We start from the raw sequence: 20241 nt of genomic DNA, 5'->3' as shown, positions 1-20241 counted from the left end.
AGTTAAAAAGTCTTCAGCAAAAGCTTTTGTATGTGATGCCATAAGAAACTTCATTGTAAAAAATATTTATAAAATTGCTTTTCTAAATAATAAATTTCAGTGAACTTGGCATAGGTAATCTTGTTTTCTTTGAGTCAGACAGAAAAAAAATGTACAAAATACAACCCACCGACTTACGCCCAGTATGCTGCTGGTCTTCCAGCATTTCTGGTTGAGGGGTATTTCTAATTATAGTCAGACCTGGATAATTCATGTTGGGCTTATTCATAAGTAATATTATTTGAAATATTTAGCTGGTAAATAAAACTGCACTGTGCTTCATATCTAAGCATATTGTACTGAAGTTTTAAAGCTTAAATAATTCACATACATAAAAACTGTGTCAACTTACTATTAAGGTCGCTCAAATTTTCTGTCAACACATTTCTTAAAATCAAGGAAATTGTAAGTTAGGGAAATGCTAGTGTTTAAATCAACCTTATTTCACATGCCTTAGCTCAGAAACGTCTTAAAGTACATGGATATACTGAACTTGGCACTCCTTCATGCATTTGTCACGTTCTTCACTTGCTGTCACAAGCATGGTCTTCACTGACCTTGGCCCTCCGAGGTACCCAGAAAAAATAACAGAACTGTAAAAATGAGGGAATCTGAAGAAGGTGGTTTTACAGTTTGGGAGGGGTGAACTGCGGCAGAGATGTATTCTAGAAGTTGGGGAGAGGTTTGCACAGTCCTGTAACCTGCACAAAGTTTGGTTGGTGTTTCTGTGTATTTTTTGTGGGTTTGGTTTGGGTTTGGGTTTCTGTGGGGGTTGGTTGGTTTTTAAATAGGATACTTCTGCTTTACATGTAAAACAGACCTGTTAGCCTTGCTGTTTCCAAGAGCGCCTTCGTTGTGTTGCCACTGGGTTAGCTTATGAAACAGCTTTTCATTAGTTTGCTTCACCTTTTTCTCGTTTGTACCATTATCTGAGATAAACTGACTCAAAATGAGCAACAATGAGCAAACAGCTCAGTCCAAGGCAGTTATGGAGTGAAATGCTAATTGGATACTTTCCTTAAAGTGAACCATAATAAATTGACAATGTTGGAGATAGCGGTGCAGCTGAAACTAGGGGTTTGTAAAGCCAAGCTTTCAGTTTTCCAGTCTTGCTGAACACGATCAAACTACTTCTGAGTATTAAAAGAGTATGTAAATTTTTAGTTTCTTAGCCTAAAAAGAAGAAAGCAAGCAGTGCCTTTTTATATCTACTCAAAATGTTTCTAAAAATCGTCAGAATTTAATAGAATACTGAAGTGAAAGCTGCATATCTGTAAACGTGAGCAACATCCTTGTGTCTCACTGGGTTAATTATTGTGTGGAGTACTTTGTTACTTGCTGGAGTGCTCTGATGTGATTTGCTTTGGTCAAGACCTAACTGTGAAAGGAAGTAGTAGTTAAGTATTGAGTTGACACATACTAAAAGTAGTTTGGGACTTTTACTTTGCTATTTGGTGCCATACTTTTGGTTTCTAAGTTCTGAGGAACTGGAAACGAGGGAACTATTTTGTCACAGCTGTGTAGTTTCTGTGCATATCTGAAACCAGCTTGAGCATCCTCTGTGGAGAGGTTAGGGAAATGATGGAGCTACGTTAAGGCATGTGAGGAGACAGATTAGCTATTTTTTTCCACTTTGTGGCAAACACTTCTATACTAAACATGCCTCTGAGATACTTTGTTTCTAGGAAATCATTGATATAGGTGAGAATGTTTATTTTAAGACAGGAATAAAAAAAACTAATTGGGAACTTCTTCTGGAAGACCTTTTTATTACCAACACTTCTCATAGCACACTTTTCTCCTGTTTCTCTCAAAAGCAAAGAAACAGGCATTGAATAGAAACAGACTGTCCAGGAACACGTGCAAGAATAGGAGGATTGATAACTCATGCTGGTTTTTGGTTTTCAGAGACTTACTTGTTTGTATCACGTGTTGTGCTCACCTGAGCAACTGCAAAGTGTTCTCTGACCTTTGTTCTTGCAATTAAAGATGCTGCTATTAGTCAACTATAGTGCAATTAAGTCCAACTGTAACCTTTATTTCTGTCAATAAATGTAACTTCGTAGTGTGAAAATGAAGTTACCTGTGTGGTTGCCTGTGCTTGTTTTCTTTGCATGATTTTAAAAAAAATCATGGTTGTGAGAGTTCTAACTGTGTAAGATTGTCCCCCTCATAGTCAGATCAGTAGGTAAAAGTGTGCTTGTTATAATATCCTGAGCTTAATTCATCTATATGGCTTTATTATTGCTGTTCTATTTTATTCCAAATGAATATGTTGTTACATCTTTGCTTAAGACATTTTTTTCACCCCGCTTTTTCAACCATGTGATAAATCCTGTTTTCTTTTGCTGCAATTTTTAGTGCTGTCAAATTATTTACTAACCAGTGCTGTTATTTCAAGATGTAGTTAATTATTAACATGAAACCAGATCATTTTATGAAAGGTTATTTTCTGATGACTTTTAAAAATCCTCAGAGAGGTTGAAAATACCATTATGATTCAGAAGGATTTGTTGGAAATAACAATATATTCTCAGGTGATCCATCTCTAGTTTAAATTGCGTGCTAGGTTTAAGATAAGCCAGTGGTAGTAATGTCTTGGCTCACAGAAGTCAATTCAGGTTTATTAATAATATCTACACACAAATTCAGGGTAACACTGTGTCTGTACTTCCAGATCCTAAAATAAGATTTTGTATACAGCTCAACAGAATTAAAATGCTACACAGTTGCATTAATTTCCGTTGAGAATTGGGATCAAGATCAAGGGGTTTATGTAGGCATGTGTTTTCTTCCATTTGGATGCAGGCAACTCAATTCCTTGAAGAGATTCAGGCAACATTTTAACCCTTATTTACTTGTTTGATGCTGTCTGGCTTGAGATGTTCTCATGGTCCCTTAGAAACATCTTCAAGACTGATGGCCTGTTTTTCCTCTGGCAAGTTCTTTTTAGACTTAGGTTTAAAGTATGCCAACAGAGAAATTTAATAGGAATATCTCTAGTCTGGGGTTTACTTGTCAAATAGGGGCCTGGCAGCACTGATTTGTGTTGGTTTTTTTCTTAGGCCACCATGATGGCTCCCTGGCCATAGTGTTGGGGAGGTTTTGTTGAGAATGGAGGTTAGCAGTTTGGTTTGTAGAGTGCCCAGAGCCAAGGAGAGAGTAGGATTTCTAAGAGAAGTAATTCCTTCCTGTACTGAGATATGTTGTAAGACCTCCATAGATCTTTGTGACGGGGTATGATTTTGGAAGAACTTCACCTACAACTTTTTATTTATTTATATATATATATATACACACACACACATACATAAACACATACATATATTTATATAGATAAAAAACTTCTTTTGAGAATTTAACATCTCATAAAGTATGGAGAAAGTGGTTAAATATTAAATATCTGCAGGATGATGCTCATACTGTTTACCAATAAGCTACTTAGGCTGAAGCAAGCTGGTAAGTCTTTCATTAACTCAATGCCTGAATCTTCTGAAAAGTAAATAAATTTGTATCCCACAAAGTTAAGGGGGAATACTTAACTCCCAGCAGGAATGAAAGTGCCTTTAATCTAAACAGGCAATGTTATTTTTAGTACCTTGTGTTCAAGGGCTGCATTCCAAACAGAGGAAGCTATACACTATTCACAAACTGTGGTTCCCTGAGACATTGTGGAAGCGTCTTGGGAAAACGCTGAATGAGTGAGTCTTTAAGAGCATTCAAGTCCTTGTCATGCTGTAGATTGGGTTTCTCTTGGGACGCTGATCTTCAATTTATGGGAAGATTTCTGATTTTGTGGATTGTGGTGGGCATGTTTTCCACCTCAGCTTTTTAGCAAAGCATTTCCTCTGTAACCTTTTACATTCATGTTTAGTCTTTATCCTGCCAAACGGTGCAACAGCAGCTGTATTTCAATACCTCTTGACTGCACCATATTTTCAAGAAATTAATTCTCGTCTCATGTCTTGGTATCTATATGCATTACTGGCTAGTCTATATGCCCCTGTTAGACAGAAGAAGGGGTCTTTGGCTATTGCATTAGTGCCTAAAGGGGATCATATATTGAAACATAAGACATGTCTGGGAATTTGGTATTCATGTTCTTTTAATTGCTGATGTCAGTTCAGTGTTCAACCTTTCACAAGGGCAAGCAGTGAAGGATGTGCACCTTGAATATTTGGAGAAAAAACTTATAAGTTACTCTGTGTGCTTCTGTTTATTTCATAGTGGGCTCTATCAGTGTTTAATTAGAAAAGCAGGCTGGCTTTATTTATGTTCTACTTAATGTGGCTTGGTTAATAGTGTTTCTGTGACACTTTTTTTTTTTTACTCTATTTTTGGCCTGTGTATTGTGCAGATGCGCCTGTGCATACTGGTCTATAGGAAATGACAGAGCTGTTCTACAAGGATTTAGTCAAAGCTAAAATATTCATCCAACTGCACCATTTGTCTTGCGCTCGCTCCTCTTTATGCATTCTTCAGGCTCCAGCATTACTTGCAAGTATAGAGGCACATTCTGATTGTTGTTTCTAGTTCTGCACTGAGAATGTTCTAAATATTCATAATGTTATGTATATATCATGCTAGGTGGCTGTGTATTATTAGAAATCCTGGGCTTTAAGCACACTGTCATCCATTGTTCAGTAAACACAATTACATTGCCCTATCTTTCATCTCTTCTCTAATGAATCCATGCTAATTGATTAATCAGTGCTGTTGCTTCACTGTGATAATCCCGTATGAGGAATAGTAGTAACATAACTGGCAATTACTAACAGAAGTTGTACACTGAGGAAAACATAATGTTATCCACCATAAGTGGCAAAGCCAGACCAGGAGGAATGGAGCTGTGCCTTGGCCAGGGCTGTGTCCCATGACACGGCGCGCTCTGCTGGGCCTGATTCTAGGGTGGGCTTTGGGTGGGAGTGTGATCCACTGATTAACTGGTACAGGGGATATCTCAGGCTATCACCGATTAGTGGTGTGTTACAAAAAGGCATGTCTGAGAAGATGTGGGCAATGTGATCAGCTGTATCTTTTTCAGTTTCATCTGGTGTTGGTTACTGAAGTGACTGCCTTCTTGACTTAAATATGGCTATGATAGTGACTTCTAAAGTGAGACAAAGAGCATTCTTATACCGTTACAGAATCTTACTGATGTTACTGTTCAATTTCCAAAGCAATGAGTAGAGATTTCTGATCTAAGACAGTCTAATTGGTTCTTGAAGGTTCTGAGCGGTGCTTAGCAGGCCAGTGGATGGTAAGGACTTGGTTTTCCTTGCTGTTACAGAATCAACAGAACTATGGATTCCTGTTGACCAACCTGTCTTGAGGCATAACATTATATGCTCTATTCATAAGGACAATTAGTAACAAAATACAATCTTCAGTGAAGTCCCTTTTTTTAACTTTGAAATTGGGTATGATTTGTAAATTTTGGAAACCATTGTTCAGTTGCGCTGTCATGGTGGTGAAGGCATACATAATTTTCATTTGGATGAAAAAGCTAGCTGAATTCAGTGATAAAGGCTGAAGTATCATTTCTGCATTCAGCTTTTAGATAATAACGCGTTCTTCAGAAGCCTTTCCAACAATATTGAGGGCATATCGGTGTAGCAAAAGCAGAAGGTTTTGATTTGCTAGTGCGATTATGTACGTAAAGTTTGGGCGGCTTTCCGTTTCTTGTTTTCTGTATTGTGCATTACTGGTTTAGTTTGTGTTTTGGTTTGGTTTTGGTGTGGTTTGGGTTTTTTTTTTAAAGTGTTCAGAATTAGTTTTACGTGGTGAATAAAATTAGAATTCTATTTCTGAGGGAAATAGCATTATACATAAGACTTGGATGATCACTAGGTGATACTTCTCTGAAACCACTGTAGTCTACATCAGGATAATTTCTTCACAGATATTTTGTTTACTTTTAAAAGGAATACAACCAGTTCCTCTCAACACAAATAAAAAAGCAGTCAAAATACAGATTTGTAGTTTGCAAATCTCTTGTAAAAGATTCTGTGAACTAAAGATATTGGGAGGCTTAAAAAAAATGAGTCAAGGTAGGGAAGATAATGCTGCTGTTCTCTTGGTCTCAGAAAATTCAGTAGATTTTCTCGTAGAAATACAAATTCCTTTCCTATTTGTGCAATATTAATTGGCCAATGCTAGTTTCCAACCAAGAGGAGGGATTAGTGTGCATTTGTAGAGCTAATACTAGTGCACTTTTTGAATGATGCTTGTTGCCATGGGAATGCTTACAAATAATTTATGTACTAACTCACATGTCCAAAGGTTGTGCGCTTTCTTTGAACACAGATTTTTGTCTCCCAAGTGGATGGTACAGAAGAAAGCATAAGTTTTAGCTTGGAAGCATGCTTATTCACTACCTTGCATTGCTAATAGCACTGGTAAATGTTCTCTGTAAATAAAAGACCACCTATGGATTTCTAGACAGTACATTTAGCAATAGTTCTTAAAATATAATTAAAATACTTGCAAGGTAAATAAATTATGAATATTAATTTCCTAGCAGAATCTCAGGATCTATATATGTGAACTCTTAACACCTAAGCACAAGAGTAGCCATGCTTCAGGTCAGCCAGAATAATTTTAAATGCTCTTAGCATGGATGAGCTCTAATTAATAATTTTGCTGAGACGCAAATAATATTGGCTCAGGCACACTGACCTCCTAATACTGCTTTGTAATGTCTAGTTGGCTTGCACTGCAGGCAGAGAGCTCATAGGCAATTAAAATCAGCATGATAAATGGAGGAGAGGTCTAATAAACATATCCTCTGTTTTAAAGGTGCCAGTGGTCATGTGGCTGGCCAGTATCCTTTCAGTAATTATTCCAATATTGAGAGCTCCTGAAAGTTGCAAACACTTACCATATTACTTATGTTTCCAGTAGTTTTTTGGTTGGTGTTGGTGTGTGGTGTCGGTCTCCGTGTCCTCACCCACCCACTCCCGCACCCAGAGGAACATTTCCTTTTACTTCAGGAATTGGTTCTTGGCCGGTAGAGGTGCTAAATCCAAATATTTATCAATATGCTATTAATGTCTTTAAAAGCAACTTTCTACTGCTTTGGAAAAGACATAGCTCACACCTCACCGTGGAAATTCTTAAAATGTTGGACGTAAGTCCAGAGTTTTATATACAGGAAAGCTACTTCTAGAGACTTTTAACTGAGGCAATTTTTCCATCTTTCTTTTCCTCAGAGTCCTTCACAAAGGGAAATACTTAGGCACTCAAGCTGCACCTCTTCCTTCCCTTCACCCATGCAAAACGACTGCCAAGAAAGGTGTGAGCTCCAGTACTGTTCCAGCTAGTGGAATTCCCCCACCTCCTCAGTATTAGAGAAGTTTTTCATCTGAGCACTCTTGGAAAGTTTCATGACCAAAATTATACATAACATTTTATTTCTCCAGGTCTTAAACGATCCTTGCTGCTCTTGAAGAACTTATACTTGGGTAGGAGTTTTAAGAAACAGAGCATTGCCATAATCCATGCAGAAAATGCTCCTCAGCTAGATTTTTTGAGTGGTTGAGACAGGGAACAAACAGGGAGTAGGCAGAGGAGGAAGGGTTAGGGAGAACATTTTGAAGGTTGGTGTTGGCAAGATGTGTTTTACAGGAAGAGTTTGATCATTTCCAGAAGAGCTCAGTGGGAGTTGAGGTCAGAAACTGGCTGGTGTGGCTTGTGTCCCTGAAGAACTGAAGCTCCTCTCATTTTTGGTTCCTGCTGACTCCTGTGCTCCCTAATTGCTGTGTTTAATATTAACACTATCTTGCCCATGTAGAAGGCAGGGGCTTCAAGTTGCCTGCTGAACTTAGAACAGTGGTAGTTAGGAGGGCAGAAGACATTGCCTCCCATGCTTAACCCCATGAGGTACTCTTTCTCCTTGGCTTCTCAGTGTGAGAGCACCTTGTTTACTACTGAGAGTTTGCCCTCATACTCTTGACAGTTATTGTTGACTACTGAGCTCTAGGGCATAAGCAATAATTTCAAAATATGTGTGTGTGCGTAAGATGTTCCTGTCTCACTTTTCATGACAAAACTGAGTACTCAGTTGAACTGTGCGGGTGATAACGGTGTCTCCTAATCTGTTTCAGTGCAAAGTGGCCCAGAGCAGTTGGACCTGTCGGGGCGGAGGTTTCAGCCTGCTTGGTTTTTGCATTGTACACCGGTGTGTGTAATCCACCAGTGCAGTTCAGCTGTGTTGATAACCCCGAGCAGAGAGCTGTTAGCAAACAGTTTGGGGGAATAATTCCTTGCTCCAGACTGATTCCTAGGAGAGTGTCTTTTTATGCCCTTGGTTTAAAATGTCTTTTTCAGTGTCCAGACCATAGCTCACGACAACATTCAAGAAATCCATTGGTAGTTGAGAGGGGGAAGATGTTGCCGTTGTGGTTCCTGAAACTGTCATGTAATTGCTAAAAGCCGTACTGTATTATGGCTTTGCTTTGTGTTGTGCTAATTAAAAATGAATCCACTTGCATATTATTAAAAATTTCTGAAGATGTACAGCTATTATGTTGAAAAATATCTTTTAGCAGTCCAGTAGAATACATTTCAATTGGCACTATTGAAAGAATCTGTATGATTTTTATTTTCATATTTGTTGCCTGCCTAAAAATCATCTTTAGCAAGTGATTAATTGCATTTGTAGATACTGCACAATTGCATCAATTATCCATTTCAAATGAATCTCATTCTGAATAGTTGAGAGGATGATGTAGTTTAATCAGTAAGTGAAATGGAAGTATTGTGAGCTGTTTAAAAATACTTAGCACGTTTTATGGAGGCAGAGTGATTTAAATCAAGCAGGCTGCTGCAAAAATAAGAAATACGCAGTAACAAACACTAATATTTTTACTTTTGTTTAGCAGCATTTTATTAGCTTGCTTTGCATTGGTTGCCATCCTTGATATATTGATAATAGTCATACTGTAGGGATGTTAGATGGTTAGGAATTTTTTAATTGGGATAAATATGTTGTAGTTATAAATACAGTTGTTGAAGTATGACAGCTTGCATGTCTGTTGATCAATGTCTTCTCTTTCGGGCAAGCTCTGTGATGTTTAAGATCATGCTGAGCAACTTAATTTTCTGTTGTTGGTTGATTTTAAAAGGATGTTTGGTATTTTATTACACTTAGAAAGGAAAAAAGGAAAATTGTATGTTAAGATAGCAAAATTAGTCTGGAAATATTTTTGAGGCAGCTTTATGCATGCTTTTGCAATGCTAAGCTGCTCTTAAATGTATTTCAGAATGTGATTTTGAGTGTCACGTAAAGCAGTGTGGGCAGGAAGACTGGTATTAGCTTGGTAATGAAAGGTTAGCTAAGCAGATGAAAGGCAGATACTGACACAAACTTTGTTTTCATATCTAATATTTGAATGATTTCAGGTTTTGTGTAACTCATTGAAAGGTGGTGTTTTACAGTATGTAATGTTTAACCTATTCAGAGACTCTGATTTTAATGCTCTTCTCCAGTTACATTTTTTTTTTTTTCCACAAAGGTTTTTTAAGAACAGGTTTCTGCTAACTGACACTCTTTACGTATTTTACTTGTCAGTGTTCCCTGGCCTTGAAATAGCCTGAGTCTGTACTCTGTAAGGAGTAAAGATAAAATAACTCTTTTCTTAATGTAGAGTTTTTAGGACCACAGCTTCAGTTAGGCTCGTTGTGGATTTAAGGCTGAATAGGGGAATCTAGACACTGATTTTAAGTCTAAAACTTTTTTAAAACTTGTGGTTTGCTGCACTCTTCTGCTTACAGTCTGAGGGTGACAGGAGTGCGGTAACAAAGGGTACTGGTTATTGTGGTTGAACAAAGTTTCTTAGCCATTTCAGAAATGTGTGTAGATGCACAACTTACGCTTTGTCCCAGCAGATGTGAGCCACGGAGGAGCCTCTCTGAGCCACAGCCATGTACAATTGGCCAGAACTTGAAAACAGTGCTGTAATTAACTGCGGGATGGCACATCAACATATGTGTAACTTCGGTTTGAATACGGTTATCGTATTTTAACCTGTGCTTGGCTGTTTAACTGAATGAAAAAGGACCTTTATGTGCGTTCTTTGAGCTATATGGTCTTGAGGATCGTCTTCTGTATGCAATGTCAGCTGTTGCATTTGTTGCTGTAACTAAAAGTAAACACCTTAACTTTGTAACACGGACTAATTTGTGCGGCAATATTTATGAAAGTGCTGATTTTTAAAGCTAAAAATAGTGCTGTGGCTTCTTAAACTCATTCTGGCTGTCAGAAATGCTCATATGATCCTGAAAGTGTTGCTAAAAATGTTTGATTTTTAAATATGGTAATTAAAATTGTCTGTTGTGAGGGCAGTAGATGAGGCATTTCCTGCATTTGTAACCTAAGCATCCCTTTCACCCCCAGGTTTCCTTGCATCTGACTGTTTGTTATGTTGGTAGGAGCTGAACTCCCACTGAACCTTCTTGGAAGAAGGTTTGCTGTCAGCCGAGCAGGCAGAGTGCGGTCTGCAGCCTGCCGTCCTGCTCCATGACCTTCTGCTTTAGGGTTTGGATGCCTTTCCTTTGTTTTAAAAAGCTGGTGCCCTCAGGGAATACAATACTATAAACTGGAATTCCAGTTTTACGTTTTCATTTCTAACTTTGTCCTTAAAACAAAGTTTCAGGTAAAGATACTTTCTCTTGGGTTTACCAGACTACTTCATTCCTAGTTTGAGTAGATATCATGTGTATTTCCTCTATTCATAGAACTTACTGATTTCCTTCAAGTTTAGTGTTTGATGACCTTTTTATACTGCAAGTAAACTCTGTACTCAGGATTTTCTCCAGTTGCTTATGTAGACTTCCTATTTTCTAAATTTATCTTAGGTTTCTCTCATGTTGGTTGTTGTTTAATAAGAGTTTTTTTCCAAGTAAAAGAGGATGGTTTTTGCTACCTAGCTTTTCTAAAAGTGATGTGTTCGCAATTTTATGCTACCTGCAAACTTACTTCTTGTCTTAAGAATAGTGTTCTGAGTCTACCAGGGAGAATAGAAGTGATTTAGGGTCCTTTTATAGCCGCTGGTGGCCTGTGGATATTTCTAAAGATGTCGTGCTGGGCGAGGTGGTATAGTCCACTCTTGGATAAACGTGTAAAATTTTGCTGCAGAAGAACCTCAATGAAAGATTTCTTTTTAGCTAAAATGTAATACAAAGCTACACTATAACTGGAGTTTGGTTAGAGAACAGATCTGTTTGGTTGTTTTGGGTTTTTTTAGGATATAAAAATCCAGTTTTTCTGGGTTGTGATGATAGTGAGAAAACAAAGCAACAGGGCTTGTTGGTAGCCAGGCTGTCAGGGTAGCTATCTGCTGTGCTAGCTGCTTAGGGCTGCACCCTTAGTTTGAAATAAAACCAGTTGTTTTGACTGTTTTCAGTCAATTGTGTATATCCTCCCTTTTTTCTAGCCAGAAATGGATACTTTCATGTCTCTGTCCAAAAGTGCCACTATTGCTTCCCCCCCCAGATGTTTTGTGTTTTTTATGAAATAGGCATTTCAAAAATTAAAGAAAAAATGGAGAACTTCTCATACTCCCTAACCTTAAAAAGACACATGACTGATGCCAGCATTTATTGTTGAGGCTAATATATGTCCATGCTGATGGTTGAATTGAGAAGACTGTGCATGTCCACAGAGTTGAAAATGTTACTGGTATGTACTCTGTCACTCTTCCTACTATCATACATACGTGTTTACCTAATTTGAGAGCTCTCACATAATGAATATGAGATTTGGGTTACAGTTGTTGGCAGAGGGCTGCTATTGAATAGGATCCCTCTGTTTTGCTTCAGTCCTAATTTGAAGACCAGGATTTTTGCAGCACTAAGAAAAATTGCCTAAATCAAATTATTCCTGTGTAAACAAACTAAAAATACTTCCACTGTTCTTAGACATGTGCTTTCTTGGCTTTTGTGTTTACCACGCCATTTTACATTTTATTCCTATTTCCTAAGTGAAAACTGCAATTCCGTCACTGTAAATCTATTACACTGTCAGCTGAATTTGAGTCAAGTTTTGGGAGTCAGTGTCATTAATTCTGCTAGTATTGAAAACCTGTCAGCCTTTAAAATATGAACAAGAGATTGAGAATTTTTGTGTGTATTGGATCATTGTCTTCTAACAATGTCTTTACTTGTGCATTGTTGGTTTGCTATCATTCTGCTAGCTGGGCAGGAGATGATCTGTTTAAATTTACTGTGCTTTTAATGGAGTGCTGAAGTATGAAAGGAATTTGTTCATTTGTAGTGATTGTTAAGTGACTGGAGCTCTGATGTCATTCTCAGAGAGCTCAATTATAATTTCAGTGTTATGATTCATGTTTCCTTGATCAGTTAGGCCTTTAAATATATCTGGCTTTGTGTTCACTGACTTGAGCATGTGATAATCTGTGGTATGTGTGAGCACTGTATGCCTTCAAATCAAAACAGGTGGTGGTGTGCAGGATGGGGGCTGTGACACTGAACCTCCCCCTGCAGCACCCTTCTGTCCAGATTATGAGAGGGTGACTTTTCTTTAGGAACATTTAGCCTTAAATTAAAAGGGGGGGGGGGGGGGGGATATATAGAGAAATTAAGGCTTAAAAAAAAAATAATGGCTGTAATTGCTGTTATGGACTCCAAACTTCATTCTCCAATTCCTCACAGAAGTTTGATCTTGTGGAATGATGAAAATGTGGGGCTGTCAGGCACTTTACAAGGCTGGACTATTATTTTCTGGCACAGAAATGAACATGCCTTGAAACATTTGTGACACGTTTATAAATCTGTTCTTGAAGACATCTACTGAAGGACTGATACCCCTAATATCTTAATAATCCTCTTAGCCAGCTTCAAGACACTTTTTGCTGATCTGGTCTTTAGCAGAAAAGGAAGCTGTTGGTTGCCATCTTTTTGTGAGAATCTCTTACTTATCTTGCAGTGTAACTGTGCCCTTAGCAATGTTGTGCTGTGTCACTAAAAAAATAATCTGAGATTAGACTTGTTGATCAAAAAAAATGGTTTCTTGTGGTTTAAAGCCTGAATCAGTCAACAGAAACGTGAGATGAGATTGTGTTCTGAACATAGTATTTGTCATTACTGTGAAATCTGTTTCCCAAGAAGTGGAGGTGGAGGACAAGTATGGGCGTAACCTCACTACAGCAAGAACAGTAGTAACAAAAGCCCAGTAACAGAAATAATGCAACTTCTGCAGGCTTGTGTAGGCTGCAAGGGAGGCCTTAAATAGCATGAAGTTCTGAGGCGTGAGTAGCAAGTTCTTTGTCATGCATGGAGTAGCACTGTGTTGCAGCCAGTGTCTGGAAGAAAAGAGAGTGTAGTCAATTCACAACCCCAAATCTGCTCATGGCTTGGCTATTTTCAGTCTTCCAAACGAAGAACCTTTGTAGCACCAGTGTTTTCAGTGGTTAGCTAAAGGAGGTTAGCTTCGTTGGGAGCATTATTGTTAAGGGTTTTCATCTGCTTCTGGCATCTGTTGCTATCAAGGCGCTATCTTTTTTCAAGACTAAGTCAGCGTATGAAGGCTGTGTGTCGGATTTCTGTTGCTAATGCACTGCTTGAGGTTGAGTTCCTGATTTATGAGGTTAGTATGGAATATGCTTCATATAACAAGAATTGCTCCTTGACGTGTGGTTCCACTGTGAAAAGTGATTGGAAGAGATGGCACGTACTCACTACACATTTTTTAAAATAGTTCTTCCATTAGTGACAGAAGTTTGCTTTCAGCGAGCTATATTGGTCTTGTAGTGGAAGCCAAGTCTGTTGGCTTGTGCTCTGATTAACACACACAGAGAATCACTACCAGTATTATAGGTTCAAAAGTGGTGTGTGAACCGAAAGGGGATCCAGTTTAATTTATATTCCAAGGGTTTGCTTGCAAGGCTGGACAGGATTATTTTCTAAAATACAAAGCAACCCACTTTTGCCCCCAACTCTCCTGATACTTAATAACTGAAAAGAAGCTCTACAAATCTTTGAGGGACCAAAACCAACAAACCTTTAAAGCCATCTTTCTGAGTAGAGCCATCTTTTGAGAGTATTTGGAAGTTTTAAAGTACAGTGTAGAGCTTTTATTGAAAATTAAATTACCTATCTAGTTGGCTTTGTTCATTGGAGTTAATTTATAACATTGCTACCTTTTGCCTTGGGACAACATGATATAGCAAGTGTATACACTGGGAAACTGTACCACTGCAAGAACAACAACAAAAATGATTAACTTTATGTAGTTAAGATCAAGCGCTGAATTGAATTCTCTTAGTGTGTTGACAGCTGAAGATTTATGTCTTCCAGCTATATTCCTATTGCAGAGTTGGCAGAAGTGACCTGTCCAAAGAAGATCTTTGTTACGGATTTTGCTCTGTTTACATTATTACCATAAGGGTCACAGTGAAGTACAGTACATTAAAGCTAATATATCACCTGCTGACAGTGGTCTTATCTTGTTGGACCCTCTTTCCCTCTCCCAGTATGAAAAAAAACCAATGCAAACATTAAGACTCTAAGGATCACAAAAAGGAAGTTAAATAATAGTTTTCAAGAGTGTTACCATTAATGTCAGGTTTCCATGTCAGGTTTCCATGTGCACTGTATTTTTGTGTCTGGCCAAATGGTTATATAGTTTCTTTTTCTATGAAGTTACTGTGAAAATATCTTTACCAGGTAAATGCTACTAAGGCATAGAAGGAGCAGAAAAAAGCCATTGGGTTTGTCCAAGATCTGTGGAATCTATTTGTGAGACAGGAGGTGGCTCAAAATGGGCAAGAGTGACATTCAGGTCAGACAGGCAAGCAAGGAAGCAGTGCCGCAAGCTTTGCCAGTGGGAGCATGGCGGGGTTCTGGTGTGAGGAGCACGACTGTTTCTCCAAATGCTGTGTCACATACGCTGCACACAGAACAGGTCTTTCAGCCATCACTGTCAGTGATACGATGTTACTTAGGACTTGTTTACTCTTCCAGATATTGACTCAAAAATATAAATATAGCCATTGTTCTATATGCATAAGCATGTATGTAGTTTCAAATGTGCTTTGAAATCTCTCAACAGGGTGCTTCCCAGGTATCCTTTCAGGATGCGGAGATGAACCTCACTGGCCCCACAGAACTGTTGTTGGCTCAGAGGACCTGGCTCCCTATCAGGTAAGAACATCTTCTGTTCAGTGCTAACTCAAGTGTGATTTATCAACGTACAAAACAAGACTTCTCACTCCAGCTGCACCTGTGAATCTGCATTGTGCGCATCATCATGGTCTCTTCCTCCTCGTCCCTTTCCCATCCTAAAAATGCACTCGATTCACAAACTGAAGCACGTATTTGCACATGACAGTCTTTTACCCTCAATGAATATGAATGACTTTATTGTGGTGTTAGTAGTGTAAGGCTAAGGGGGAGATACGCTACCATTGTGTGTTGTCTTTGTGCTTTCTGCTCAGTCCTGCCAAGTATTTGATGTCTTAAGATAGAGGATGTTCTTAGGTAGTATATTGTATAAATAACCAGTCAGCTAAACCATGTAATCCTAAAAGGATTTTTTCAGTTAAAATATCACATCTGGTTTTGAGTAGTATGGTTGCTATATCCTGTAGTAGATTTTATATCTGTGCTTATACACTGTGAAAACTATAGCCAGTATTTGTAATACTTCCCTGTGGCTTGCCTCACTGGAGTAGTCAGATGGAATGCATCCTTTTCCTCTCTTCATTTATAACAAAACAGAGATGGCCAGTGTTGTTGTAACTGAAGGTGGCAGTGGTCACATTGATAGTCTGGAAAATAACTTTGATTTTGACTGGTCTACATTTTGACTGAAACTTAGGTAAATACATAATTTGCGTTGGAAGCCAATACAGTAAGATTTAAGAGTTGCATAGGTGAAACAAGTGGAAACTAGGTGTTCTCAAGAGGTTTAATAGTGAGCTTCAGGGTTTATTGTTCCTGAAATCACAGGGAAAATTCTAAATGGCTGAAATGAAATAAAAATATTTTTGCAGATTACATTTGTCATACAAAAATTAACAGCCAGGCTGCAATACAGTGTTGCTAAGTAGGTCAGACACTTCCTCGGTGGTGCTAGTAGAGGATTTAACCTGAAAATGCTTCTGTGCTGCTATTCTCCTGTCCCACCATAAGCTTAAATTTCAGTTTTAACTGGTGACTCAGGATGTGCAGAAGTCACCTTTTTGAGTAGGGAAAGGAATTCAGTCCTTTGTCAAGTATGTTGTGTTTGTTGCAGAACTCAGTGGTATCATAGCATGTAGTCTAATGAAATTAAGAAGTGTTACGTGGCAAACTTTTGTGTGACAGCTAAAATGGCAAAAATTAATTTGTTTCAATTTTTATTATAGCAGATAATCATTGCTATAATTCTGCAGCTTATAGTTCTTTGTCAAGACAGTATAAAAGAAAAACCATGAAAAAACCAGTATCTGAATGCTTTAATCTTAAAGCATGTATCTTCATAAACACCTGAGAATTCCCATTTTACCTATGTGAGGTCTGGGAAGGAAGCATGAAGTTATATACGCAGAATCTGCGGGGAAGTTTGCAAGAGCAGAGACTCTGATCTTCATGGTCTTCTGGTCCACACCAGGATTTTGGTAGAAGGATCACCTTTCCTTTTAAAGCGTATCAAAAATTTGTCTTCTGCACGCAGGAGTTAATTTCTTAGTTTTTCTAGTTCTTCGAGTCATAATTTAATTTCTTTTATGGGATTTTTTTTTTTTTTTTGTCTTGGTAAGGTTGTGATTTTCAATTCTTCTGTGTATTTTTCCTCCTTCTTGGAGACCTCTTGTCACCTACTTTGTATGCCTTTCTGTGGTTTCTTCTCTTGCATGCTGGTACTGATACATATTTTTAGAATGGTCTCATCATGAAAAGGAGCTGGAGAGCTCTTCCAGTTTCCTCTGCATCTGTCAGGCCTCTTAAGTTACGTGCTAGCTGATTAATGTTCATCATGCAGTTATAGAACTTGGTCACTTTAGTTGTTAAATATTTATTTTCTGTTATGGAATGTCACTAAAGAATTCTGCAGCTTGTTTCACTTGAGGTGGTTATTATGCATCACCAGATACATGCATTCATTTGTCTCTTGATCCATTAGTTTGTCATGAGGATTAATAAAGCTCTATGCGTGCTATGCTCATATTTACTGTTGTCCTTACGCTTTTACTAGGGTGGTTTAGATCATCTAAGCCCTCTTAGGAATTTTCTGACAGCATATGATTGTTCATCAAGTTAAACAAGTCACTGCTTGCATTGGGGATCCTTCAGAAGCTTGAGGCATTACTCATTTGCTTTAATCTTCGTAACCTGATTGTGGTGGCCACTTGAAACATTGACAATGAGAAAGACCTCTGTGATACTTTTCAGAGGTATTCAGTTTTCTGAAATGGTCAGGTCTTCTCTGGCATGTTGCAGAACAGTTGATAATAAGCCTAGTTATCTGTAGATCTCTTAGGATTTTTGCTGAATTTGCAAACTATCTTGATGGAGGAGTATGGAAGGAAAAGTGATAAAGAATACAGATTGGGGGCTACTCAGCTGATGCCTGAGTATCAAAGCATTGAACAGAGAGCAGAGGGAAAGCTGGCCGGAGCAAGGTATTCCCAAGAACCTTTCTGCACTGGTTGTAATTTTTTGAGACAAAATGAGCTGTCTTAATCTGGATTGAGATTGATGCATTAAGGAGAAACATTGGCCAGAAAAACCTGAAACACAAACAGAGAGAAAGGAGCAGTGTTTCTTTAAATGCAGAGTTCCAGTAAATTAATACTACTAAAATATGCCTTGCTTGTGCTTCCTGTGTCCTGAAGAGATTTTTAAAAACACTATTTTGCCTGCAAGTCTTGAGATGGGGGTAGTATGAGGATTTTTTCCTCAAAATTGTGAATTATATTCAATTATTTGTAATATATTCCAGTTTCTTCAAACAACTTAAGAGGAAATCAGAACACATGTTGTAAAGCAAAGTTAGTTGGTATTTCTGTGAAAATCACTGGAATTTCAAAAGTCAAAGAATTTCAGTTTTAAGGTAATGATTGTGATTCTTGTACGGCTTTCTCCTTAAAAGTGCAGTGTTTTGGTTTTGTTTGGGTTTTTTAAACTTTTTTCCAAAAGTTTTTTTCATTAGGAGTGGTAGGTTTATAAAGGAAAATAGTGAGTCATTGGAGACCATGTATCTTATCTTACTGGTATCTTAATTTGAATATAAGTAAAAAAGGTCCTATTAATAGAATAATAATAATTAATAAAACTGTTTCTTCCATAAGTAGTAAAACTAGCATCTTCATATCTAATTTGACTCTCTTTACACTGTTCTTTCTGGAAGGAAATACTATTTATAATTCTGATTTTTGCAGTTATCTTTCTTGTTGTATTTCAGAGATGTTAGGGCCATGAAGGACCACCAAGTCATGACACCTTAAGCCTTCATTTTAATAAGCCATGTTAGTTAAGTGATGTTAATGAAGCTAATGTTTAAGCCTGTGAGCTACTCCATGCTATGAAAGAAAGAAAACCACTATTGTCCCTGCAGCTTTAACTAAATATATTCTTCCCTGTCACTAAATTTGCTAATCACTATGACCTACAGCACTTAAGCAAAATAGCATCTAGTCACCTAAGAAAATTATCTGAGCCTTCTCATCAGAGCACCAACCTGTCTGAGGTCACTGTCCCTTCTCTTAACTACAGCCAATAATAGGTGTTTCAGAGGGAGGCAGAAAAAAAAGAGTACCGTGATTAATATTTTATGATTATGAAGTCTAGTCCGTTGAAGTTAAAGGCTTCAGACCTGGCTCGTTTTATGTTTCTCTCTAAGCAGGAAAATCATTCCATTTGAAGAAAACTAGTTCACTGATTTAAGTAGGTAAAATTAGTTGTATGTTGGATAAATGAAACGAGTGGCAGTGTGGAGGATTTTTTAGCTACTGTATTCAGAAGCTAATAGGAAGGAGGTTTCTTGGCTTGGATTCTCTTAAAAAATTCATTGTAAAAGTACTGGGCAACTTTTCAGGACAGTATCTTTTGGGAGTCTGAAAATTTTAATTTGACCTTTGGGGAGTTGAACTTTGCTAGAAGAGAGACTTGAAACCTTGGGTTTTAGGCACTTTTTTTTTTAAAATGGAATAAATAAAGACAGGACTAGTGACTATCCTCTTGTAATTTCTGAAGGTGGATTTTTAAATTTATTTCCTAGTAAAGATGATGTTTAGAGTAAGTGAAGCCAAGCTAATGCCATGAGTGTATAAAAGTTGGTATTTTTTCCTTGCTTCCCTTCATGTCCTGGACTAGGACTGAAAGATTTTTAAAGTAACAGCAGGGTCTTGATACTCTACAGAGGTCAGGTAGAAATTCAACACAACCTTTAACGCACACTACACATAGAAAATACTGGTTTTGAAAACCTTGCTTTTCTTAGTAAAAATGACGGTGTTAAGGAACAGTAAACACAAATCTGCTTGGAAGTGGATGTTTAGATTATTAGCAGGATTAGTTGGAACTCAAAGGGTAATTTATGCGTAGATAATTCATTACGTGTTTTCATTATGTTCTGTTTTGCTGTCTGCCCACTTCTTTTTAGCAGAGGTCAGGGTCAGTTCCTTGGTTTAAGCACTGTAGATACATAATTAAAGCGTAACGACAGCGTTTTTTTCTTCTCTGTATTTTACTTTTTTTTTCTTTTTAACCAACTGTGTCTTTCATTAATCTAACAACACAGATTTGGAACAACTTGATTTAAAGAAAAAAAGACACAAAAACCTGGTGCCTGCAGGCTGGCTGGTTTTTTCTCTAAACGTTTAGACAGTTAATCTTGTGAGAACTGATTGATTGATTTATTTATGGGGGGGGGGGGGGGGGGGGGGCAGGGAACTGGATTTCAGTAGCATTTTTGCTAGATCAACATCTTTTTGTTAGGAGCGGGTGATTAGTTACCTCCTGAAACCTGAAAGTGGAAGATTCTGACATTATTTCATAGTAAATATTTAAACTTTGTGGATAGTTTTAGTTTTGTGTAGAATGGAGCAGCTGAAATGCGAGTGCCTCCTCTAACAGAGGTTGAGCAGTTTCCTTAACTGTTTGGAAAACTCCTTTTCGACTGCCTGTTCAGTTGCTTTCCCTTCTCCTTGTAGGGTGCTCTCCATCCCTATTTAGATACTGCTCAGATTTTCATTACTTGAG

The 20241-nt window shown here is 37.9% G+C and overlaps 1 protein-coding gene across 5 annotated transcripts in view; it reads left to right on the top strand.

Moving 5' to 3' along the window:
• PARD3B (par-3 family cell polarity regulator beta) overlaps window positions 1-20241 on the top strand; it is a 413399-nt gene that overhangs the window by 157562 nt on the left and 235596 nt on the right. For all 5 annotated transcript variants that reach the window (XM_055812187.1, XM_055812185.1, XM_055812186.1 and 2 more), the window contains exon 5: window positions 15110-15201. In XM_055812187.1, the coding sequence (XP_055668162.1) occupies window positions 15110-15201 (92 nt within the window). The remainder of the gene's footprint in view (window positions 1-15109; window positions 15202-20241) is intronic.

The sequence above is a fragment of the Falco peregrinus genome, chromosome 8 (assembly GCF_023634155.1).
Source record: "Falco peregrinus isolate bFalPer1 chromosome 8, bFalPer1.pri, whole genome shotgun sequence".
Taxonomy (NCBI): domain Eukaryota; kingdom Metazoa; phylum Chordata; class Aves; order Falconiformes; family Falconidae; genus Falco; species Falco peregrinus.
The sequence above is the reverse complement of the archived record's forward strand: the minus strand, read 5'-3'. Positions and strand labels throughout refer to the sequence as shown.